Below are 26,379 nucleotides of genomic sequence, written 5' to 3'. Positions count from 1 at the left end.
AGGGTTTCTCTGTGTAGCCCTGGCTGTCCTGGCACTCACTTTGTAGACCAGGCTGGCCTCGAACTCAGAAATCCGCCTGCCTCTGCCTCCCGAGTGCTGTTGAAGCCTATTTCTTAGCTTGCTCTGTAGAGATTCCTCTTCCCAACTCTCTCCAGATACCGACCGTCCTGGCGACTGTCCTGGTTACTGCATGTGTGTTAATTGGTTTGATGGATTTTTAAATCATGGAGAAGAAAACAAAATTAGATGTAAAATTTAGTCTCTCATTTTACTGCAAAGTGTTTCCAGCCAGGGTGTGGTGGTGCACATCTGTAGTCTTGGTGCTTGGGAAGTTGAGGCAGGCGACCAAGTACACGTAGCAGCTCACCCTGTGCTATGCACCCCAGAAGTAGAGGAAGAAGACTGCCACAAGTTCAAGACTAACTCGATCTTTAGAGTGAAACCTTGTCTCTAAAAACAGAAGCGAAGTGGTGGAGTCAGAGTGCAGGAGAATGAATGTGTGCTGGTTCAAGGGCAACCCATATGAAAAGACATTGTTTCAGAACAGAAAAATAAAAAACTTCTGAGATGAATAGGCTCATAGACTATAGGACAACGCCTCGAATGTGCCCTAACCAGCTAAGGACTCAAAAAAAAATAAGAGGTAAACAGCTTGCTTACTCCCAAGGCTTTTCAGAAACTTCCGCAGATTAACATATAATCCTTCAAGAGGCGATTGCAGTATCCATATTTTCTTTCACTACAGAGTATCTTTTTTAAGCTTTATTTTTATTTATGTCTGAATGAGTATTTGCCACATGTTTGGGTGCTTGAGAAGACCAGGAGAGGGTTTCAGATCCTCTGGAGCAGGAGATACGGTGTTTATGAGACTCCCCATCATAGGCACAAGGAGCTGTAGTCAGCAAATGCTCTCAAATGCTGAGCCATCTCCAGCCTCACACAGGAGACAGCTGTGCTCTGTGAAACATAGCTTTGAACATATATAAAGCATTGTTGTAACTACTTATGGATCACTTTTTATGAATTATACATTTGTTCCTTAATATTTTAAGAAAAAAAATATGTTCTGGGTCTGTAGAGACAGCTCAGATGCCTAGAGAAATGGCTCAGAGCTCTTGCTGTCTGTGTAGGAACCAGGCATGCAAATGGCATACACCTGTACACATAAAATAAGTGGATGTTCTTTAAAATGTATGTTGAAGCTGACATGGTGACACACATTTTGAATCCCAGCAGAGGCAGGTGAATCACTGAGTTTGGGGACATCCAGGGCTACACAGAGAAACTTTTCAGACAAATAAACAAGTAAAAATGGGAGATTGATGGCTCAGGCCTTTAATCTGAACACCTGGGAAGCTAAGGCTAAGGCTGCAAGTTAAAGGCCAGTCTGGGCTACACAATAGGCTGGACAGGCTGGACCAGAATAAGATCCTCAGATATAAAAATACTGTACCATATCAGAGAATGAATTCTAGATTATGTAAGGAGATGTGTATAAATCTGGTGTGTGTATAAATGCATTCTGTAAATTTCAGGTATTGGTTCATTTACAAAACTATTATTTTCCATCTAGTTGATTTTTTTGCTACTTTATATCTTTAAATTTTTTATGATATAAACCATATACTACAGACTATCCATCAATGTAATTATTGTAGAACATATATTGATGTGTGCTGTGACCAAATGTACATTTTATTTTATGAATTTTTAGCATTTCTCTAGAACATTTTAAAGGTTTTTCTGATTAAATACTTTGTCAATTTTAAATTTACAAGCAAAAATTTTACACTTAAAAATTAAAAAATATTGACCCAGGCACATGATTTTAATTCTAGTTTTTTGGAGACAAACATAGGCAGATCTTTGTGAATTCAAGGCCAGACAAATTCTCTGTCTAAAAAACAAAAGCCCCGAGAACTCAGAAGCTTTGAACATGTGGCACTGGCTTTAGAGTGAAAAAATAGAAGGGACTCCTGGGACAATTGATCCTAGGTAGCAGGAGCTAAGGAATTAGTGGTGATTAGGAGGAGACCAGCATCACTGGGGTAAAATCTTCTGGGAAGTGTTTTCTGAGATCACAGAGATACCAAGGTTGTACCTCTTGTTGCAGTTGGACTTGGTAATGTGTAAGAGTCACCCAGGTGGTACTGGTTTTGAAGGCATGAAGGTATTATGAAGAATAGCTGAGGCTTGGCACGGTGAAAGGCCATGGAAGACCATTGGTGAAGGTACAGTCTGAATTGCAGCTGAAGGCCCAGGACTGAAGGGGTCATGCAAAGGAGCTGAGGTTCAGCACCATGAAGAAAACCTATGAGAGGCTATTGGTGAAGCCTAGGTGCAGCAAAAGACCCCAGTGTGTTGGAGATGCCAGCACCATGGGATGATCACCAAGAACAGCAGCAGCAGTGGAGTAGGTCAACCAGAGCCTAGAATGCTACAGAGGGCAGAGCTGGAGAAGTGNCCTGAGCCCTTTGGAGGAGTCCAGGAGATCATGGGTAGATCCCAGACATTGGAACAAGGAGCTGTAAAGTTGAAGTTCACTTGACTNCCCCAAGATATTAAAGATGCCAGAGCAATGGGATACTAGCCAAGGAAAGCTGCCAAGAGGGAGTGCAACCAGCCCAGGAGAAAGACGTTTGTTGCAGTCAACAAAAATGAAAAAGGAGTTGGAGATCTGGAGACTGCTTGGACATCAGACATGGAGATGCAGAATTTGACGTTTGCCCAGCTGGTTTCCTGTCTTCCTTTGGGGATTACAGTTAAGTGATTAGATGAATCTCAGAAGAGACTTTGAACTTTGGACTTTGGACATTGTTGAGACTGATATAGACTATGGAGGCTTTGGAAGTTGGACTAAATGTATTTTGCATTATTCCATGTGTAGGTATGGCCCCCATAGACTCATGTTTGAACAAGTCTCTGGGGGCCAGGGAGCAGAATGTAGTGATTTGAATATGTTTGGGCCAGGGAGTGGCACTGTCTGGAGGTGTTGCCTTGGAGTAGGTGTATCACTGCCTGGAAGCTAGTCTTTTCCTGTTCGCCTTTGGATGAAGACATAGAACTTTCAGCTTCACCTGCCCCACGCCTGCCTGGATGCTGCCATGCTCCGCCTTGATGATACTGGAATGAACCCCTGAACCTGCAAACCAGCCCCAATGAAATGGTGTCCTTATAAGAGTTGCCTTGGTCATGGTGTTTGTCCACAACAATAAAACCCTAAGTAAAACAGGCAGTGACCTGTCATTCTTAAAAAAAAAAAAGCCCCAAAATTCAAAAAACAACAAACTGTAAACTGTGCTCAGAGGAAAAGCTGCTCTTCATCAGTACATCTATGATTTACATTCTACAGACTTTTCTAGACACTTTGGTCCTATGTTTGCTAATGTTCAGAAATGTCTACCCCAGACCCTGTCTGCAGTCAGTGAAGCATACCTCTTGTGCTCACCAAAGCCTTTGCTTTGAATTAGATAGTCTTTGACTTGGTTTTGATTGATAGACTTCAAACAAAGGTGACTGATTCTGCATGAACCTGAAGTACTAGTGTGGAAAAAAAGGATCTTGTTCCGGATTTGTCAAGTAAAATTGTAGAATGCCTGTCTCAAAGAAAGGATGACAGGAGGGTAAGAGAGAAGGCAAGACTTGGAGGCACTCTTGGGATGAGTATAGAAATTTTAATAGGGGCTATGTAGAAAATATTATTAAAGACTGTTCATCTCCTACTGAGCAGTGATGTTAGTAGGCAGATGTCCTCATTTTAGGAGGTTAAGGTGTTGCTGTGTTAAATAAGACCCTGGCAGAGGGCTGGAAACCTAGAAAAGCAGGCCACAGTCTTAACCATCAAAACATGGAGTCCTTCCCAGGTAACACAAATGCTGATAGGCTGATTTTAATGGGGTCCTGTTAGCTACTTAAAAATAAGCATGTTTAATATTCTTAAAAATATAAATAAAACAATGTTTAGGAAAAAGATAGTAATCAGGATAGATAGTTGAATACCAAGACTGATTAAGCATAATCGAAGTGAAATACAGAGTTACAGAGATTAATCAGCAGATGACAGTAAAGCCTAAAGTCAACATGGATGAAGAAAGAATTAATAATTGAAGTAAGAGATGGTTCTGAAGAGTTTGCCCTGAGTATAGAGTAGAGAAAAGTCTCCAGAACTGTGCAGCGATACAGTTGCACATGAGGGAAAATTGAGAGCCTCCATTTGGGAGGTGGCTGTGAGAGTGACTAAGTGATAGCCTAAGGCTAAGAATGGCTTCCAACTTGGCACAATTAAAAGTGTGGTTAAAGCCAGGCCATGGTGGCACACAACTTTGATCCCAGCACTTGGGAGGCAGAAACAGGTAGATCTCTGAGTTCAAGGCCAGTGTGGGCTATAGAGTGAGTTTCAGGACAGACGGGGCTTCACTGAGAAGCTCTGTCTCAAAAAAAAACAACAAAAATAAAAAACCTGTTTGAAACTACAATCAGAATATTAGTGATAAGTAAAAGTCAACTACGGTAGGAGTATTGAGTGCAAAGTTAAAGACGACCAGAGGCCAGAAGTCTCTAGAAGAAGGGAGGGACTTGTCCAGCAGCAGTGGGAAGTGCACACAATGGACTTTAGGACGCTAACAAAGTTAAGTCCCTGTGCCACTCGCTCGTCCATTCAAGGGTAAGGAAAGAGCTGCCTTTAGACAAAAGTTTGGCAAACTGTACCCGAGAAGGCATCCAAAGGGCATTATGTCATCTAGAAAGGACCCAAAAGGAGTAATGTGTAGTTTTGGGCAGTTTGGGGCACAGTTAATGATGATAAAATATTTTTGTGAACGTTACTCTGAATACTTCAAAAAATATGCAGAAGATAGATAGCTACGACGGGAGCGCTGTCTTGTGAAGGGGATAGTGGCACTGAATCAGTTTGATTCATTTCTTCCTAATAAAACCAAGCATAAGTAGCCAGGTATGGTGGCTCACTCCCTTAATCCCAGCCCTCCAGAGGCAGGTGGATCTCTGTGGGTTTGAGGCCAGCCTGGTCTAAGTATAGAGTTCTGCATACTTACAGGGATACGCAGTAAAACTCTGTCAAAAATACATATGGTTTATTGAGTATCAAGCATGTGTTGAACACTGCTTAAGGCCCTGGGTATAAAACGTTTGGAGGGTCTTTACATTTTAGTAATGTAACTACACATTGCTTTTAAAAGGCACAGCTAGCCAGGCTTAGTGGCGCACACCTTTAATCCCAGCACTTGGGAGGCAGAGGCAGGTGGATTTCTGAGTTCGAGGCCAGCCTGGTCTACAGAGTGAGTTCCAGGACAGCCAGGGCTACACAGAGAAACCCTGTCTTGAAAAACCATTTAAAAAAAAATCAAGAGGGGTTAGGGAATCCTTGAAAACATGTTGATGTAAGAAAATAGCTACTGATGGATGGTGTTAAAGAAAATGGTAGGCGAAAAAGTGTTAGCAAAGTAAGACAAATGGTAGTAGCATGTCCTCTCTTACCAGCAGAATACAAAGTGACAGTTGACAGGATGAGAATGGGCAGTTTCACAGTCGTGTGAGTGTCTAGTGTATCTCTGAAAAACTGAAAGGGAGACAGAAAATTAGTCAAGAGTGTAAGATTTAGGGTTAGATAGATGGCTCAGTTAAGAGTACTTGCTGTTCTTTCGAGGATCCAAGAAAATTATTTTTAGAAATTTATAAATGAAGATACTATATTTGTAACATAATTTCACTGTTGTCTTTTATGCTTATAATTTCTATAATTGCCTTTAGTGGATGCACATATTTAAGATGATTTTCTTTCCCTCCCTGCAGGTTACTCAAATGAGTCGTCCAGACCTGATTCTCTTTCTGATGAAGTATCTCATGGCTCTCATAGTTGGGATTCCCTCTATTTTTTGGGTTGGAAGCAAAAAGACATGCTTTGAATGGGCCAGTTTTTTCCATGGGCGTAGGAAAAAAGAGTAAGTTCATAAGTTCTCACAGTATTAATAACAGCTCCTCTGTGTGTGGTGTGGTGTGTGTGTGTGTGTGTGTGTGTGTGTGTGTGAGAGAGAGAGAGAGAGAGAGAGAGAGAGCGCACAAGCACTTCAGTATTCCAGTCCTTTAGATTGGAATTGTGGAGCATTCAAAGAATAATTTTCTTGAAACTAGAAACAAGTGAATGCTATTTCTCTTCATATTTACCTGGCCTTCCTGGCTTCCTGTGAAGGCTGGTGTGTATTCTCATCTTTTCTCAGATGAGAAAACCAAGAGTAGCGTAAATGTCTCCCATGTCACCCTGTTCAGTGTAAGAGGAACTTCTGTCAGAGTTTCCCATTGCTCTTCCAGGTCTGTCAGACCTGTGAAGAGATAGACTAACACGCCATTCTAATTCAGTGCATGTTCAAATTTTATAACCTTGGTTTTTTGTTGTTTGGTTGTTTGGTTTTTTTTTTTTTCCTTTGTTTTATTTTGGGACAAGATTTCTTTGTATAGCCTTGACTGTCCTGAAACTAGCTTTCCTTCTTTTATCTAATTGTAGTCTGAAGCTATTGAAAGATTAGTTAAGAGTGATCATAGTAGATAGTATTATATTCTTGGTTTTAGTGAAAGTATTTGTAGTTAGCCAGGCAGTGGTGGCACACATCTTTAATCTCCGCATCTGGGAGGCAGAGGCAGGTGGATCTCTGAGTTTGAGGTCAGCTTGGTCTACAGAGTGAATTCCAGGAACCAGGCAGGGCTACACAAAAACCCTGTTTCAAAAAAAAAAAAATCAAATAAATAAATAAAAGATCTTTCTAGTGGTTATTGGTGTTTCATTAAATATTTTGCTGCTTTTGGAGTTGACGTGTTTTCTCTCTGTAAGAACCTACTCCTCATCTATTGGTGTTATGTTATATTTTTAAATATCAAGAATAACATTAAATGGACTAAAGAATCTATGTAAAGTACTCCTCAAATATCAGTCTCTAGCCTTTCAACCCAGTACTGAAAACAACAGGAACGGCAGCAGTGCTGCTAATTTGAGAACTTAGACATACTTTTTCAGTATACGATCCAGTCCTTAAATGTTGGCATTGCTTTTTTAATCAAGCCATTTAATTTTAACTGTAGCTGATTCTCACAGATACATTGCAGTGATTTAATTTGATTTTTTGTTAATTCAAGTCTTGCTTTGTTCAACATCATGCACTTCTATGTACTCTCCACCCTTTCTTTCATAGCATTTAAAAAACCTTATTATGGTTTTTGGGGGGTTTTTTGGGTTTTTGTTTTTTGTTTTTTGAGACAAGGTTTCTCTGTGTATCCCTGGCTGTCCTGGAACTCACTCTGTAGACCAGGCTGCCCTCCAGCTCACAGATCAGCCTGCCTCTACCTCCTGAACACTGGGATTAAAGGCATATGCAACCACTGCTTGGCCACTTTTAAAAACTTTTATCTTTGTAATTTGTCCCTTTAAATCGTTTAGGACTTCCTTGAATATTTGCTTAATTTAATTTTTTATATTAATTTGTTTTAAGGTTGACCACTCGTGACTGTTCTAGTACTAGGCAACTGTTTCTGCCACAGAACCCAGAATCAAAATGGAGTCTTAAAAATGCTCTTACAAGTTAAAATTTTACCCAGTTATCATGAGGCTCTTATTACTTCCACAAAGCACAAAAAAAAAAAAGACTTTTTTTCTATCTTATAATTATTTTTGAAAATGTTTTGGGGCCTAAAGGATTACAAGTGTCTTTAGCTGAAAGGGCCTTTTAGAAACAATGGACTTAGCAGCGTACTTTTCATAGATAAAACAAAGGAAAGACCAGGATGGTGACTTGCTGAGACTGTGTGCTCACAGAATTGCTGTTTCAGCTGTGTGAAGATGACCTTGAACTCCTGATCCTTCTATCTCAGCATCCCAGATGCTAGGATTACTGGCATCATTTTGTTATATTCTATCCTCTGCTGAAAATGTTACCTCAAATTGGTACAAAAGACTTGGTTTGGGGAACAGTTAACTTCAAGACTAGTGTCAACTGGTAGCAGTATTGATTGCTGGTCTATGGGAGGGATGTTAGTTTGTATCTTAAACTCCTGTTGTATTGTCTAGGATAGTGAATGAGAGCCGGCAGGTGCTCCAGGAACCTGACTTTGCTCAGTCACTCCTGAGGGACCCAAATACTCCAATTATAAGAAAGTCAAGAGGAACTTCCACTCAAGGGACATCCACACATGCTTCTTCAACTCAGCTGGCCATGGTGGATGACCAAAGAAGCAAAGCAGGGAGTGTCCACAGCAAAGTGAGCAGCTACCATGGCAGCCTCCACAGGTCACGGGATGGCAGGTAAGCTCTGGGAGCAACCTAGCTTATGTATTCAGTTAGGAACACACAGATTAAGAGACAGGAGCCAATTCTGAAGTAGAAGTGGAACATTATTAAGCTTTTTAAACTTGGGTATAGTTGTTCCGGTTTATGGGATTTAAAGCCAAAGGACTTTGGAGTTTAGACCTGATGGAAAAGCAATATGATGTTACTGTAGGGTACTGAGTGGAGATAAAGAAGGCAGACTGCTCAGTTTAGACAGATACATTTGATCGGGTGGTGATGATGCACACCTTTAATCCCAGTTATTGGGAGGCAGAGGTAGGTGGATCTCTCTTGAGTTTGAGGCCAGCCTGGTCTACAGAGTTCCAGGATGGCCAGGACTACAAAGAGACACAAAAAACAAAGTAAACAAACAAAAACAAAGAGGAGGAGGGAAGGAGGAGGAAGAAAAAGAGAATGGATGAATGAATGAATTTAGCCACATTTCCTATACTGGTGCAGTGTGAACCTCTGGGAATAGAGAGATTATGCGCCATGAGCTTTGCACTTCATAGATTCCCAATCTAGAATTATGGTGTATTACTAAAAACAGCCTGTCTCAGTATTAGACCACAGTTCAGTTATTTTTTTTTAATAAATTATTCCTGGCAACTTTATATTTGCCTCTAAAACAACAAAACAAAAACAAAAACAAACACGAATTGACAGACATATGGACAATTTGGTGCACCAAAAACAGATAATAGACAGGCAGGGAATAGAACTTGGTGTCTCAAAGGGACCCAGGTGTCCTAACCAGAGCTAAGAATATCTCCATAGGAGACAGAGAGGAAACAGGATGTCTCCCGTTTTCCTTCTGTCCCTAGGAGAGCTCTGAAATGGCTTATTTTCATTTTTCTCTTCTTATATTTCTTATTTTATATTTCTGTGCATGCCTTCTTTTTCATTTCTCTCTGTTTCTGATATGCTTCCCTGGTGCTCCTGCAAAAGTTGCTACCCTTATCAAGGCAAGCGACAATTACCGGACCTACTGCGTAAGAAAGCATACCTCTCAGAGACTCACATTAATTTCTTTTTACTTACTGGTACCACTGTTCCCCAGCTGAAGAGTTCTGAATCCAGGCAGTTGAATCCTTCTCAACAGTCTGTGTTGCGGGAACACTTCATTAACCGCTCCTTCCCCGTGATGCAGTTCTGAATCCTCCCTGTAACAGGGGGTCTTCGCTCATGCCTGAAGATGTTACTTCCTGGGTTTCAGCACCATTTGTGGGACGCCTGACTCGCCAGCAAGAAAGACACCACAATAGGATCCTTCTGCACACGTTTATTGGGAAAGCATTGACTGTGTAGGCGAAAGTCCCACAGTTCAGTTATTAATGTTAATAAGCACATGAAGTAAAATATATTCCCAGGGCTGCAAAAGTGTTTAGGAGCCGTATAGTAAATACTTTAGGATTTCTAGTTACAGTGACAGCCAGTGCTCAGTCCTGCTGTGGCAATCTGCAGTCAGACAAGACACATCTCAGTAACTTTATTTATAAAACCAGGAGGTAAAAAAAATAAAACAAAATAAATAAAACCAGGAAGTAGCAGATGTAGCCATTAAACTGTCGGCCCCTACTATTTGATGGGGGTACTGGGGTTTAAACCCAGAGTTTTGAGCATCCCAGGCCCCAGCCCATGTTTATTAGGAGCAGTGGAAGCAGAGACTAGGAGTGATTCTTTCTGGTATCATGGGAAGCATCTCAGAAGATGCTTCACAGAGAAAGCTTGAGAAACCTGGTTGTGGGTTTCTCTTACATTTGACTTGGGATACTGGAGCTAGGAACTGTTTAGGAGGTGGCACATTCAGTCGTTGGCAAGAGAATACGAGTTTATCAGAGAGTAAAAAGCAGTGGCAAGAGCAAGCTGAACAGCCTACTTGAAAGGGATATTTTTAAGAAAATTAACATAAATGTTGGAAGGATGGAGAGGAGATAAGAGGAACATTGCTGGGGAGGATAGAAATTCTTCCAGCCCCTGTGGACATCATTATGGAGGTCCCTCAGAACTAAAAATAGAACTGCTTTAGGGCTCACCTATAAGAGTCCTGAGGAGACACCCAAAGGGATCTAAGTCAGCATGATGCAGACAACCCGCTACCCATGCTTACTGCACCACTGTTCAGAATAGTCAGCTTGTAGAATCAGCTTAGATTTTCATAACTAAATGCTGTGCATATGCACAGTGAGGTTTTATTTAGCCATAAAGAACAATACAATAAATCTTTGCAGGGAATTGAGTGGAACTAGAGATCATCATCTTTTTTTTCCATTAGCAAAGCTCTGAAACTTTACAGATCCTTTAGTTTTCCTACTTGAGTTCTCAAAGAGGGTGGTACAGCTAAGAATCTCCTTCCAACAGGTTTTATAATTGTGCCCAAGTCTTCATCCTGAGATTTTTCCATAAGAACATCTACTTTAATCTGACTGGTACAGGATGGCTGGGAAAGTGGGTGTGCAACAACTACCCCCTCAAACTCTGTTCTCTGTTTCTTCACTCGATTGCCCTTCTCAGGAAGTGGGATCTGGCTCAGGCTTTTTTTGTTTGTTTGTTTGTTTTGTTTTTTAGATTCTTTCTTTGAGCCTTTGCTGTAGAAGTTCCCTCTCTGGAATCATGTGCTCCTGGTGATCTTTAATTTGGAGCAGTTCTTTCTCGTGTGCCTGCCTTCTTTTCTGTGCTTGTGGGACGCTTTCCCTCTCTAGCACAATTTTGGGTGGTGTTGTTTCACTGAAGAGTCGTGGCTGTCTCCAGGGTTCTTCCTTAAATTCCCTGGCCTGGCCTGTTCTATGAATGTGTCTCAGGCACCCAGTAATGCCGTTTCTGTCTCTCTGTGAGTGGTGGTGGTGGTTCCTCTTCCACTTTTGTCTTTGTTTCACCACCTGTGTCTTTTTTCATTATGTCCATTATTCTTTTATTATAATGCGACTCTGCTTTTGCAAGCCAGTAGTCCAGAGAATGAGCTTGCTCCTTGCAGAGTGCTTTGCTCTCCTCATGGCATTTCTGAGTTACCAAGTGTCTTGCTACTGTTGTATGCACACCACCAAAACTTTTCTCCAGTGGAGACCGTTGACCTTCTGAAATCCTAGGGTCTCTGGATTCTTTTGCCCAAGCCAATCTTAGCTTACTCTATGTCATAGTCCTAGATGCATACCGCTGTAAATTCCCTTCCACCATAGGTTTGACTCCCTCCCTTAAACTGCCTCAAGTATATGCACCATTAGTTATCGAGATCATCATTTTAAATGAAATAAGCTAGGTACTGAAATATAACTCCTTCTCCCTCTTATGGAGAACCTGAATTGTGTGTGCATGAATGTGTGTGTAGGCACACAAATGTGTACAAGATGCTTTAGGACCTCAGAGAAGAGCACCATCTACCTCATCACCGACAGTCAAGAACAGCTTTACAACTGATGGCACTTCTACTTCAAATCGAGGTCAGAGGAGACACTCGGGAATGAAACACAAGGGAACAGCATGCAGAGCAAGAAGAGGAAGGCAAGGTTCAGCTACCCAGAGCATGGCGTGTGCTGGGACTTTCAGGAGACAAGACTGTGCTGAGGGTTTGTTTCTCTCTGACAGTGAAAGGATATTACAGGAGGTGGAGTACTAGAATAATGCAGTCTGACTTAAAACCATCCTTCACAATAGCATGACAAAGGAGAGTATAATGAAACCATCAATTTGTGATCTTAATTTAAGATGCTGATAAGGAGATAGGGGATCTGGTATCCTTTGGAATGTACTTCATCTGTAAACTCTTAGCAATGATGTTGAAGTCCTGATCTATCCTTTTCAGAGATGAACAGACATTACCACAGTAATACTTCTGTGCATATGGCATTCTGTACATAGAAGAGGAAGGTTTGCATTTCTATATTCTAGGAGCACAGACCTTTATAGAAAAGGCCTGGTGCATGCATATGAAGCAGGATGATGTGGTTGCAGTCTGTTGAAGGCATCCTGTACCCAGGTGGGTGAATATGCCGCATCCATAGGACTCTTCCATGCCCAGAACTGGAGGCAGGTGTGAGAGGTTTCAAGATGACATTGAAACTGAAAGTCTACACAAGGGGTTTTCTAATCCAAAAGGCCTTCTCATGCGGACTTGTGCTTCAGTCAGGCTTTAACTGCATGTTGCCGCTGTCTTCTTTCCTGGCCATGGGTCACAGATTCCCAGTACTCACCTTGGTTCAGTACTTGGATAATTATTGGTCTGGGTACTATATACACCTACCTGTAAACACCAGTTCAAAGAATAAGTAATTGGTAGTTAGATGAGAGGATGGGTAGAAAAGAAAGTAAGTGGGAAGAAGTTTGGGAATGTGTGACTAGATTGGTGCATAGGTGACCTGCAAGGGAAAGCTTTGAGCCGAGTTTGATTTAGTTATTTAGATGAATGGTAGCAGATAGTAAAGAGAATCAAAACAGAAATCATTACTTTTTGACTGATTCTGGAGTGCCCACACTATAGTGTTGAGGTTTGGTCTATTGCTATGTATTGTAATGCTAAATTTTATTCCCAAAGGTCTAGGCCGAGCAGTGACTTTTTATGTTTATAAGAGTTTGTTGTGCAAACCTTGTTCTTTGATTTAAAACTGTTGGTTAAATAAAATTGGCTACAGCCAATTACTGGAGAGATTAGAGGTAGGTGGGCTTACGGGGGAGGGGAGGAGCGTGTCTTGAGACAGGGTTTCCCTCTGTTAGCCTTGGTAGGCCTTGAACTTGTAGAGATCTGCCTGCCTTTGCCTCCTCCTGTATGCTAAAACTCAAAGTGTGCACCATCATGCCTGCTCCCTAGGAGAGGTTTTTAAGACTGTTTTCAAAGGACTTCTCAATTTTAAACTCTGTAATTAAGTGAAAACATCTGTTGACAAGCACTTCGAAAGCTAGATGGCTGCCTCAGCAGCATTCAGAGCTTTTAATTTTACAAAGATTCTCCTTAAGTTACGACTTTTTTAAAGCAGTAGTCCTTTAGCTGCTTATAATGGTTTAGTCTGATGACCATTAGAAAGGGAATGAGCTGGGCATGGTGGCACACACCCTTAAATCCAGCTCTCAGGAAGCTTAGGCAGGAGGGTGTCTGCAAACTCACAGCCAGCCTGGTCTACATGGTGAGCTCCAGAATAGCTAGGATTATTTAGAGACTGTGCCTCAGAAAGAAAGAGTGAAAAGGGGAGGGAACCTGGGCTCGTTACTCTGTGGAGGGCCCCTTGCCCAGTATGCCCAAGGCTTACTTTAATCCCCAGCTCTATAAGCAAAACAGACAGACAAAAGCCAGAGTAGTTGGCTCTGTTCTGAGGTGTTCTTGTCTTTCTTTTAGAGTGCTATGGATGAGGCCCGTGAACATACATCTAGGTCAGTGTGTACGAGTGTACTGCATCCATTCCTTGCCCTTGGTGTGGAGACAGGCTTGCCTTGAGTTCTCAATTCTCTTGTCTCATCACTGAGGGCTGGGATTGTAGGCCTAACAAGCATTCCTGGCCCTATTACTTTTAGAAACATTGCCTAAAACATTATATCTAGGCAGGGCTTGTAGTCCAGGACCTCTTACCCCTGTGCTATAAACAAAAGCAGCACACTCATTAAAGTCATCGAGGAGTCTCAGTTCTCATTTGCTTTTATTATTCTAAATTATGTTTTTCAAAAGAGTATGTGTATGAACACAGGTATTTTAGAAAAAAATTCTCAATGCTCTAAAGATTGGAAGATAAAATACAGGACTGAAGAGATGGTTAAGAGCACTGGTTGCTCTTCCAGAGGTTCTGAGTTCAATTCCCAGCAACCACATGGTGGCTCACAACCATCTGTAATGGGAGCTGAATGCCCTCTTTGGTGTGTCTGAGTACAGCTACAGTGTACTCACATACAATAAATCTTAAAAAAATAATAATAAAATATGGTGCTTATCCTTGAAGAACTTATTATTAAGCCAGAAAGATTGACAAATACCGTGTGAGCTTTTGTAAGTGGACCAGTAAAAAAGATGTAATTGGTCTTCTTAAGCTTGACTGGCCTAGAACTAATAATTCTTTATTCCAGTGGCTGAGGGATGATGATGATGGTGATGATGGTGGTGGTGATGGTGTTCTGCATGCATGTATGCCTGCACACCAGAAGAGAGTGCCCCAGATCTCATTATAGATGGTTATGGCGCCATGTGGTTGCTGGGAATTGAACTCAGGAACTCTAGAAGAACAGCCAGTGGAAATGTTCTCAACCGCCGAGCCATCTCTCTAGCCTATTGGCATTTTTCTATTCTTGCCTCTGATGTGGCTCAGTGAGTCAGGATTTCAACAAAAGAAAATTTGAACAGTCACTGTTGTGTTTCAGGATAGGAAGGCTACCTGTAGTAAGCTGTGTAGCCCGGCTGATGTGTGCAAAGCCCAGCTAGGAGTGCACATAATTAGGAGAGAATTGGATACAGAGTATCAGGATGCAACTGCCAAGTAGACATAACTTCTGTAAATTAGTATGGACACAGCTGTAAGCCTGAGGAAAATAACTAAGCTCACGTACAGATGATTGATTGAGCTGTTGACTAGCTCAACTAGACAATGTGGGCACAGATGTCATCAGTACGTGGCAGTTCATTCTTCTCTGGTTTCGAGTGTTCCTTCCTCCAACCCAAGTCTTTTAGTAAAACTGACGTTTGCACTGCTGCTGCATTACTTCAGCTTGTAGAGTCTAAAGGGAGGCCTCAGTCCCTTCCTCATCTCTCTGATCCCAGTGTTTTTGAAACGCACTTGAGTAAGGAAAGTATCCATACTTAACATAGCTCCAAGTAGGTCGGTTTTACCTAGTTACCTTTTGCCCTTTTGCAGGAAATAGGACCTTCATCCTGGACCTAAGTGGATTATCTCTTTCTGTTAGCCACACTGGATAATTCTACAGCGTAATGGAATTACTTTAAATAATCATGTCAGTTACTGCCTTCTCACTGTTGATTTACTGAGCACTTCAGTTACTAAGGCATTTTAATGAAAACTATTAGTTCTATTTTCTGTTATGTTCTGTTACCCACTTCAAGACCACCTCTCTTGTGCAGGTACACTCCCTGCAGTTACCGAGGAATGGAGGAGAGACTACCTCACGGCAGCATGTCACGGCTGACGGATCATTCCAGGCACAGTAGTTCTCATCGGCTCAACGAGCAGTCCCGACACAGCAGCATCCGAGACCTCAGTAACAACCCCATGACTCACATTACACATGGCACCAGCATGAACCGTGTTATTGAGGAGGATGGAACCAGTGCTTAGTCTTGTCTAAGGTGAAATGTGTGCTGTTGAAAAGCAGGTTTTAGTTTTTGCCTTCGCATGGCTGGCTGCTGTAACTCGCTGTCGCTCTGCTTTCTTGGGCAGAGTGTGCCCACTGGGAAAGTAGATCTTTGCTCTTTGTATCACATCAACCCTGGGATGTGAACACATCCCAAACCCTAGGGATCATGTCATCACAAAAGTAATTCTTTCTAGGCTGTGAAGAGATGATTGTCTGGTGAGCATTTTTATAAACATGCTTATTTTATATCTAGAAAAATCCTCTATGTGTGGTGACTGCTTTGTAGTGAATTTTCATATAATATGAACTAGTTGTGAAATGACATTCTGGTAGCTCTGTTAATAAAACAAAGTTTCAGAATTAAAGAAAATTTCTATGCAAGGTTTATTTCTCAGATGAATACTAGGACTTTGTAGGTTTATTTCCACAGAGTGAAAAAAGGAACCGCTTTTAAACTGTAGAAGACTTTGATAAGCCAGCAAGAGTATTTTAGCTAATAAGATAACAGCGCCACAGAAGATCTGGTTGGCCTGTGGGAGGTTGTCTCAAAGTCTGTCAATCTTCCCCCAAGATATGCAGGCTGTGGATGAGCACTGGAGTAAAGGCAGAGATGAGCATTTCCCCTGTAATTGGATTGGTTTTTGTTTTGTAAATATTACTTTTATGGGCTATGCTTTTATAATATCCATATGCATGATAGAAACATTTTAATTTGTGGCCATTTTTCCCAGGAAATAGTAGACAACTTCATGTTCATATATGTTCTGTGGAGGCATGCAGTAAGATAAGCATCACACATTATAAGGGGTTTTAGTGGTAAAAAAAATTACAAATGGCAAAATATTTTCTGTGTATTCATTGTCGTATTTTTCTACAGTGAGATGTGATCTTGCCAAAGCCATCAGACCTTGGTACCCAGGCCCTCCTATAATGAGCTGATTGTCTGCCCCGGATTCCCCAATAGCCAGTTGGCTACAGCTTTTGCCTACATCCCTATTTTCTGAATTACTCTGGTTTACAGCTGAAATATATACTCTTAAGTCCAAAATGGTGATCGACCTGGGTTCTTGAAAATCATTTTAACTAAGTGGAGCATGGTTACTCTTTCTGTGAATATTGTTTAATCTTAAAAATATCAAGTAAAAACCTCTTGACATTTTATTTTGTAAAGATTAAATGATGTAGGATATGAACTGTGAACTTTATTTGTATGAAATTGATCAGAAAGAAAAATTCTTGAAAATGCTAATATGTGATTCAGAAAACATAAGTGATCCTCAGCCCTGATTGCAGGTACAGATCACTCTGGAAACTCTCAGTAGCCAACATCTTTCTGTCAGGTCTGAGTTGATGCTTTAAAAACAACCAGCTTTTCAGGTGATTGTTAGTGTAGCCAGGCTTGAAGCTGTTCTTTTAAGCTCATTTTCCCCTAAAGATGGGTTGATGGCATCAGATTTGACCACAGGAAGATGGAGCCAGACTCAGTGGTACACTTACATTGTTTCCTGATATGAGGTTGTTTCTTACTCTGCTCTAATCCACTATAAAATGCAGAATTCTCAGCTCTCATCTCTAGAGAGTCTTACTCAATAAATCAAAGGCAGTAGGATTTCACAAATGTGTATTTCTAAAAATACCACAGAAGAGTCTTAGCAGGTTATCCAAGAATCACACTCAGAAAAAAAAAAATACCCTAGACTCTGGAGAGGTCTGGCTTTGCCATATGCTAGTTTTCAACTTTGAACAAGTCAGCCTCCATGAGCCTAACTCCTCTTGTTTAAAGATGAAGATTGAAGATGAATATCTCCTCTACCTACCTCACAAAGTTGTCAAATTGAGATCAAATGAAAACAACAGTCTGGAAGCTCTTTGAAACTGAAGTGTTGTGAAATAAATGTGCAGGATTAAGATTCTTGAGGACTAAAGAGCTTTATTGGAGGTCTACTGTAGTACATTTCTTGACACATGTTTAATTCGTGTGTCTGCTTCTCTCGCCCTTTAAAACTAAGAGTGCCCACATGACAGAAGAGCCAGTTTCCTGGTAGCCATGATTTTTTTGTGTCATGTTGCTTCTCTGAAGTATGCATCAGTAGAGATTACCCATTCTTCATAAGACACATTTGAGCATTTGGCCCCACATGCTTTCTCTTTCTTCTGTCCTGCCAGCTTTCTCCTTGGAACTGGGGTTACCACTTGGAGAGGCCCAAAGTCCCTTATAACTGATAACTTGTCTATAAACAGATCAATAACTCACGAAGCTTCTGTCTGAGAAGCTCCGGGAACAGCATGAGCAAACCCAAACCAACATCCACAAACCAAACAGCAGTGAAGAGAGGAGACCAGTGTGAGCTCAAAGATGTCGTCTGCCACCATCTGCATCACTACCTATTGCCAAGTGCTGGTTGGTTGTCCTTTAAAGTGGGCCCAGTGTAGACAGTGAAGAGAGCATTGCCATGAAAATCTCACCTTTGTGCTTCCAGAGTTTGTGTGTGTTGTTGCATCTCCTCTTGCTTCAGCAGTGGTGATGCGTATATGGATAATGTTGGCCTTACAGTCACCTTCACCAAGTACCATCCTTCACTTGTTCTGTGCACTCAGCACAGTACTGTTTGGTTTAAGTAGCTGTTCAATTTGGGCCATGCTCTTTATCATGTTACTGCGCCAGGTTTTAAGAATCTTTTTTTTTTTTTTTTTTTTTTTTTGAAGAAACCATTGAAGAACTACAGCGGAACAGTTAATTCCAAATCCTAACCTGTTTAACTTGTCTTGAACAAGTCTGGACAGTTTTCTTACCATATAGGTTACTTGAATTTCTGTTGTGATTGGCATATGTTAATACTTAGTGTTTTCTTTGTTCAATTGACAACCAAGAAAATGATAGTGCACTCTAAAATATTAATATTATTAAAAGGGTTTTGAAAAGAACTTTGATTTTTAGCAATATGGTTTTATTCAATAATTAGGCAAAAAGATCCAAGGCAGTATTAAGCTCAAAACAGTAATTTGTTTCAGAGAGCAGTTGATGAATAACAATTAGCACAGGGCTTAGTACAGAGTAAGCTTTCCAGTAAATGTTTAGCGACCTGCCAACTACATGGCACTCAGACCATGAGAATTGTTTTTATACACACACACACACACACACACATTGTGAATTTATTAAAAATCTGTGTAAAGTAAGAATCCTTTTCAGTTTCACACAAAAAAATGCAAGAGATAAAAGGTTTATAGAACCTAGGTTTATAAGTAAACTCAGGATTCTTTTAAGCTTCTTTTATGCCTTTTTGTGATCAGCTAGGATGAGAAAAGCTTGGGATTGCAGAAACAGTTCAGTGGGTAAGTGGACCTGCTGCTTTTCCAAAGGACCCAAGTTCAGTTCCTCCCACCCTTGTTCTCACAGTGCCTACTGTAGCTCCAGCTCTGGGGATCTAACATTCTCTTCTGGTTTCCTGACACCAACACACTTGTAACACACACAAACAAATACAAAATATGAAAAATGTTCATTTAATTCAACAATGTATAATGTATATACATTTACATAAATTTGATTACTGTATATGGAAATGCATTGGCATTTGTGCATCTCTTCCTGGCTTTTCTTCCTTTCCATTTTTTGTTGTTACAGCCACATGAGTCCTGGGAGAGGCATAGGAAGAGTAGACACACTTCCCCATGCGCCAGACTACAATTGCTTTCTCTAATCTAATTCTAATCCTATTTATCTTTAGCAATTCTACTGATACAGAATAATGCTTATCTTTCAAGATCCAAATCTGAGAGAGAAAAAACAATATTAAAAGTCTGTTCAGACCGCCATTTTAGTAGACATAGGTGTTTAGTTAACTTATAGTCAGCACATAGTAGTAAGTGTGTTTATCCCTGTGTTCTCTAACTAGGAAGTCTGGCTTTAAAGATTTTTTAAAGTTTCCTCTAATTTTTTGGTCAAAGGTCGAGCGAGTACAAAATGCATTAAGTTCAATATATTTAACTATGTTGAATGATAAGTTATGTTTACCTTTTTACCTAAATAGTCACCAGAAACCTATCTTGCCCTTTTCGGGGATTTTTGGGGGGATGGTAGAATTGTTTATAATTGACTCTAGTTTTATTAGCACCACTTCCCATAGTTAAAAATATTTTCTACTGTCTAATAATTCAAAAGTTTAAAATTTGCCAGGGGTAGTGACACACATCTTAACACTCAGGAGGCTGAGGCAGGAGAATCTCTTGTGAGGTCAACCTGATCTTCATAGTGAGTTCCAGGGCAGTTAGGACTATATAGAAGAACTTGTCTCAAAAAAGAAACAAAGATTAAGAAATCTTAAGGTAAAGATAATTAAAACTTAGTGATTTTTATTTATAAATATTCAGTGTTCTATTATTCTACTCATTACCACTGTCGAATTAGTACTTTTGACCTTTTCGAGCTTGTTATATTTCCTAAAGCAGATAAGTGTATTATTTTATTAGTAGTATTATGGCCTTAAGCTTTTTGGTATATAATCGGGCTTGCTCAAATTTGCAGACTTTTAGATGATTCTTTGTTTTTGCTACCTGGCTTTTTAAAATTTAGAACTCAATGGCTTTGTTTTGGCAAGGTTTTAGTTAATAACTAGTAAGAATGCATTGTGTTATTTTTAAAAATATCCAAGGATTTTTGAGTCAGGAAAGCTGATATCTAGTTTTGCCTCTCCTTTCAGTGAGCTCTGTTAACCCCAGACAGAGTGTTTTTGTTTGCAGTTGAAAGGAATTCAGGAATTAGATTAGGAGTCTCAGATTCCACCAGACTCTAATTTGTTTCTCCCTTGACCATTTTATAGTTGTTGTTGAGAGCTCACTTGTATTCTCTTCCCATAAACTCTGTTTGCTTGATCAGCTTACTCAGCTAAGGCAGCTGCACTCTAGGACCCCAGTGCTAGAAAAGTATCCTGCCACTGGGCTCCATTTCCAGCCCCCTCACAGACTAGCTCAGGCTGATCTCAGAGGCTTAGGTGTATCCCAGGCTGGCTTTGAGCTCACGGAACTCTCACCTTTGCCAGGCAAGTGCTGGGATTTCAGACATGCCACCATGCCCTAACTTAAGCGATTTTTAAAAGAGGAAAATTATAGATAATAAAAGTAAAAGAAGTTATAAATACCAGACATGGTTTTTAATGGGAAAAATTTAGATGTCAACATAAGTTGATAAACAAAAGAAATGACATATTTTTGATATTTGTTCTCTTAATTATGAATATAGATTTTCTAGTCCAGCCCTCATACCAAATGCATTTTGTAGAGCTGTAGTGTAGCTCATTGGGAGAGTACCTCCCTAGCATGTGTTCAAAATAAAATCAGTGATGAACAGATCGCTGACAGCACTGGTCCCTTTGCTAATTAAAAGGCTGTCAGGTTTTTCCAGCTTTCATTAGTGTTGTTTTTACTACTGCTGCTGCTGCTGCTGCTGCTACTACTACTACTACTGTTATTTTGGTTTTTCAAGACAATGTTTCTCTGTGTAGTCCTGGCTGTCCTGAAACTTGCTCTGTAGATCAGGCTGACCTTGAACTCAGAGATCTGGTTGCCTCTGCCTCCCAGGTGAGAGGCTTAAAGTTATGTGCCACCACTGCCCAGATTGATTATAAAGTCTAAAGAACTTAGAGAAATGGAATAGAACTCTTTAACTGCCTCCTCAACTTCATTGAATATGTGTAGTTGCAGATTGCCACAGAAAAGCGACGACCAATTTTAAAATATTAGCAGGATTAGGATTTAGCTCAGCAATAGACAGGGCCGTGGGTTCAGTCCCAGCATTGAAAATAAAACTCATAAAATATTGTTAGAGATAAATGTGACTTGTTATTGTTCATTTGTCCTGGCTTTGCAGAAAATATTACCATAAAGCTCCCTTAATTCTCCTGGGGCCAGTGAGATGACTCAGCAGGTACCAGCACTTGCCACCATGCCTGACAGTGTTGATTTCTAGCCTAGAGACTCATATGGTGGGGGAGAGAACAGACTCCCACAAGTTGTCCTTTGACCTCCACGTGTGGGTTGTAGTGTACGTGCAAATTTAGGCACACATGCACACACATAAACAAAATAAATTAATAAAAAATTTTAAGTAGTCTTTAATAAAACAGATTCCAGTAGCTTCATCCTTTCAATAGAATTCTCTTGTAAATTAATGATGCTTTCCATGAATTGGATCAAGGAAATCTCACTTGCTATCTTCTAATTTTATGTGTTTGGATGTTCTGCCTGGATCTGTGTCTGTGTACCATTTGAATGCCTGGCACTGAGGGATCCCCTGAAATAAGGCTATAGAGGGTTGTGTGCCACTATGTGGGTGCTGGGAATCTAACCCCAGTCCTGAAAGATCTTCTAACCACTGAGCCATTCCTCCAGCCCACCCATTTGGAAGATGGGTTTCTTAGCTCTGACTGTCTGCATCCCTTCAGATGTCTTGAATGCCTTGGACTGTAGACGTACAGTGTACAGTTGAGACTGAAGTCTGATGAGTTCATAGCATTAGGAAGTAGGTATAGGTTGATGTACTGGTTTCTAGTGGGATTTTTTTTTCTAACTATGTCAGTTTTGTTGCCCCTCCCATCCCCTTTGGTTCTGGTGAACAAGCATGTGCTAGGCAGCCATTCTACCAGTGAGCTATATACACAGCTTCAGTGCCTATTAGATTTCCTTAGCTACATTTAATCCCTTGTCTTAGGTCTGTCACTGGTTCTCAGAAATTAAATTAGATGCTCAGTCTCTCAGTCCTATGGCCATATGCTGCATAACGATGTTTTAGTCATTTTTAGTTAAGAAACACATGGCAGCCTAAGGCAGGAGGATCTCAAGGTTAAGACCTGTTTCAGACATCCTGTCCATACAGCAGTGGTCCCATAGGGTCATATCACTTAGTAACATCATAGGCATGTGATTCGATGAGTGCATGCTCTGATGTTGCAAAGTGACCCAGTTGCTTAGCAACATATTCCTCAAATGTATTCTGCCATTAACCATAACCGTTACAATTTTTTTAAATTGTCTCTAAAAACAGCACGTTTATTTTCAGTTTTCTGGCTCTTACAAGTCCTTGTTGTTGCATACATTGACTCTGAAGTCCAGTTTCAATGAATATTGGGGATTGATAATGCGAAGTTCTATAAGAAAATACAAGTAACCCTAGAGGGGTGGTTTATAGTTATCCTTCTTTCTTTTTCTGTTTGTCTAGCTACCCTTCCACCCTCAGTTTTGAAAAGCTGGCACATCTCTTCCCTCAGCCCTGTCTCAGGTCGTTTTCCCAGAACTAATCGTGTCAGCAGGAGCACTTACTATGAAATCATTTTTTTAAAGAAATCTGAAATCATTTTTTTAAAGAAATCTACACAGTAGATTTTTACATTGAGCTGAGATGAATATGCCTTGAAAATGATATCAGTGTGAAATTGTTTAAATCATAAAGTGGATTCTCTAGCATGAAAATGTTTGTTTAAGCTAAGTGTGGGGACTCACACTGGAATCCCAGTCTCTTGAGAGGCTAAGACAGAAGAATTATACATTTAAGGCCATCTTGTGCTGCATGGTATATAATTATAGGCCAACCTGAGCTACATAGTAAGACCGTGTCAAAAACCAAGTAGAAGGAGAAGGAGAAAGGTCTCGTGTTTCATGTTTGTTTGCTTCATTATTTCCCCTGGGACGAGGGCCTTGCCTGCTACCAGAGCCTTGTGTATATTAGGCAAGTGCTCCAGCTCACCAGACCTTGGTCTTTTCTATCGGGTATCAAGGCCTTGAACTTGCTGTGTTGTGTAGACTAGCCTTGAAGCTTACATTCTTCCCGCATGGCCTCCTGAGTGCCAAGGTTGCAGTCATGAGCTTCTCATGTACTTAACATCAGCGTATATTTTTCCTTCCTTCCTTTCCTTCCTAATTGTGGGGTGTGTGTGTCTGTCTGTCTGTCTGTCTGTCTGTGACTAATGTGGAACCAGGCCTTTCTTTTATTATCCACACCTTCTGCCACTGAACCATATCTCCAGTCCTTTAATACCAACTTCAAACAGCTTTTCTGCTTTTATTTTCAGTTTCTAGATTTTGATTTTTGAGTCTTACTTTCTCACTGAAGTTTAAAGCTTTGTTTCCTCGTGGTAAAGTACACATTGTCACTTCCCCCTCTCCCCCCGCCAGCTTCCAGGGTACAGTTTATAGAGCTTGGAGCATCGTGCTGGCTTATTTCCTTTGTAGGAACTGTTATAAAAACTAATTCTCAAAATTAAAATTTTAAATTAGGAAGTGTTGTTTTCAAACCCAACGTGATAGATACATGTCTGTAATCCCAGCATTTAGGAGGCAAGGCTAATTGAGGCCAGAGGATTGCCAGGAACTGACAGCCAGACTGAGCTACATACAAGACCCTGTTTTCAAAAATGAAAAAAAAAACACTCTCTGATATTTAAATCTGATAGGTTGGAGGAGTATTTATAGAAATATGTGTCTATGATGATAGTTATTCATTGTCTGTAATACAGAATATCTAAATCCCATGTTAATGAGCTGTCTCTTCCTTTCTTGTCTCAGTGAACAACTCTGTTCTCTGACAGTTGAGCTCAAGGTTCTCAGTCTGAAGAGTTGGAAATGCTCTTCTAAGCAGGTGAGATTGCTGTCTTGGGGGGAAGTAAGCATGTGTTAGCAATTTAGGCTGTTTTAGAAGAGGTGTTAGCTTTTCACCTCTACTCTTCCCAGGCTATCAGAAGAGAGAACTCTTAGGTCATCTCAAAAACTGCTCTGTCTTGTTGTTGAATTCCTGCTTTTAAAGACACTTTATCAACCTGAAGTAAATACCTTTGAGAACACTTAAGATACATAAGCTCTTCACTAAGTCTGTGTTTGATTTTCAAGCTTTTATAAGCTGACATACTGTCACAATGTCAAGGGAATAGTCGACAAATACCATTTAGAGGTAGACTAATCCCCTCGTGTAATAGGTACTCAATTTTTGCCAACTACAGAGTTTTATCCTCCAAAATAAATGAGTGCCATGCTATACAGCCAACACATGTTCTATAAGCTTTCATCTAAAGATTTTCTTTATACTTAGATTGCTGGTCAGGGGAACAAAGGTATAGAAATAGAAACACACAGATAAGAATATGAAACTCCTATCCAGGAAATTCCCAGTTTTATGGTCCCAAAAGGTATAAACCAGGTTGTTTCAAACTCAGACTAAATTGCCCCACATTGTTGTGAGTAATTCAAATGGTTGCTTGACGTCAACACTCAGTACCCATTGCAGCCTTGGAGTTATTCTGGGTGTCTCAGTTCTCGATGCATTCTTGTGTTAGACAAAGGCGCTTTGATCTCAGTAGAGACTTGGTACACCTCTTCCTCAGTGATGCCCTCAGAGAGCCCTAATTTAGCTTGATCTGATCCCCAAATGCTCAGCCTGAAACCTTTCTAGTTCCTGCTTGTTCCAGCGGCTCTGATCAGTCTGTCCAGAGTGTGACCTACTTCAAGTGTGAGGAAGAGGCAACTTCAGACAACTCATATTAAATTGTCAGTCACTATAATCTTGTTATCTTGCTGAAAGAGAACCAAACACATAAACATTGACAGCTCTGCTCAACGACAGGAAATTTACAGGTGAATACTGTCCATGCTTGCTCAAAAAAAAAAAAAAAAAAAAAAAAAAAAAAACACTTTCCCTGTTTTCTGTTGACAAGTTTTCAAGGAATATGGAGGTGGGAAAACTACTCCTTTTTCATTATTCTGAAACTTATTTTTAAACAACTGGTACTTAGCAATTTAGTTTTTAAAACACTATTCCGAATTAAATTGCTGAGGTGACTAAATTCTAGACCTAACCTTGTTTTATCATACAGCCATCTAGTTAGAAAGTGTTTGTGGTGAAGACTTGTATCTTGTGGCACTAGTTCTTCATGTTTCTTCTCCATGTGTCGGCTAAAACAGTTCATTTCCAGAAGAGTGGAAAGTTACTGTTGTTGGGGTCTGTGTAGGGCGGGCACACCCAGTTGGAGCATGGGCTGTACTGTCACGGTAGCTGGGTGTGCTCTGCACTCTGCTGTTGTAGATTTATTTTGTTTACAGTAGACTGATGTCAGTTTTGTAAATGTTTTTCTTAGCACTTTAACTGTGAGTGTAAAAACTGATTTTAAATGTAGTGGTTGTATATTTTGGTTATAAATTGGAAATTTTTAATAAAACTAAATAACTTGTTCTCTTGTCTGTCACTAGTATATTATTGAGCATAATTTCCTATGTCATCATCCAGACTTAGTGTAACACATTACATTACTTCTTTGCAGGTTCAGTTTCAGGGGTCTGGGGAGATGACCCGGTGGATAAGAGCACTGGCTGCTCTTCCAGAAGACCCAGGTTCAGTTCCCAGCACCCACACTGCAGCTCACAATCATCTATAACTTCAGTTTCAGAGGCTCCCACGTTCTCTTCTGGCCTCAGCAAACACCAAGTGTTCATGTGGTGCACAGGCTTACGTGAAGGCAGAACACCCATACACATAAAATTATATTTAATTTAACTTTAAAGAATACATTTCTCTTTTTTTCAGTATTTTTATTTATAATTACATAAGCAACATTAACTTGGCTGGACAGTGGTGGCACACGCCTTTAATCCCAGCACTTGGGAGGCAGAGGCAGGTGGATTTCTGACTTTGAGACCAGCCTGGTCTACAGAGTGAGTTCCAGGACAGCCAGGGCTACACAGAGAAACCCTGTCTCAAAAAACAAACAAAAAACAAAACAAAAAAA

The 26,379-nt window shown here is 40.4% G+C and overlaps 1 protein-coding gene and 1 pseudogene across 1 annotated transcript in view; one reads left to right on the top strand and one right to left on the bottom strand.

Moving 5' to 3' along the window:
- Window positions 1-25,278, top strand: part of Fzd3 (frizzled class receptor 3) — a 71,374-nt gene extending 46,096 nt beyond the window's left edge. The window contains exons 5-7 of the mRNA XM_021181966.2: window positions 5,809-5,957; window positions 8,072-8,305; window positions 15,378-25,278. Coding sequence (XP_021037625.1) covers window positions 5,809-5,957; window positions 8,072-8,305; window positions 15,378-15,591 — 597 coding nt within the window. The 3' untranslated portion in view covers window positions 15,592-25,278. The remainder of the gene's footprint in view (window positions 1-5,808; window positions 5,958-8,071; window positions 8,306-15,377) is intronic.
- Window positions 10,620-11,464, bottom strand: LOC110309353 (annotated as a pseudogene).
- Window positions 25,279-26,379: the final 1,101 nt, after the last annotated feature.

This window comes from Mus caroli, chromosome 14, assembly GCF_900094665.2.
Source record: "Mus caroli chromosome 14, CAROLI_EIJ_v1.1, whole genome shotgun sequence".
In the NCBI taxonomy this organism is placed as follows: Eukaryota; Metazoa; Chordata; class Mammalia; order Rodentia; family Muridae; genus Mus; species Mus caroli.
The sequence above is the reverse complement of the archived record's forward strand: the minus strand, read 5'-3'. Positions and strand labels throughout refer to the sequence as shown.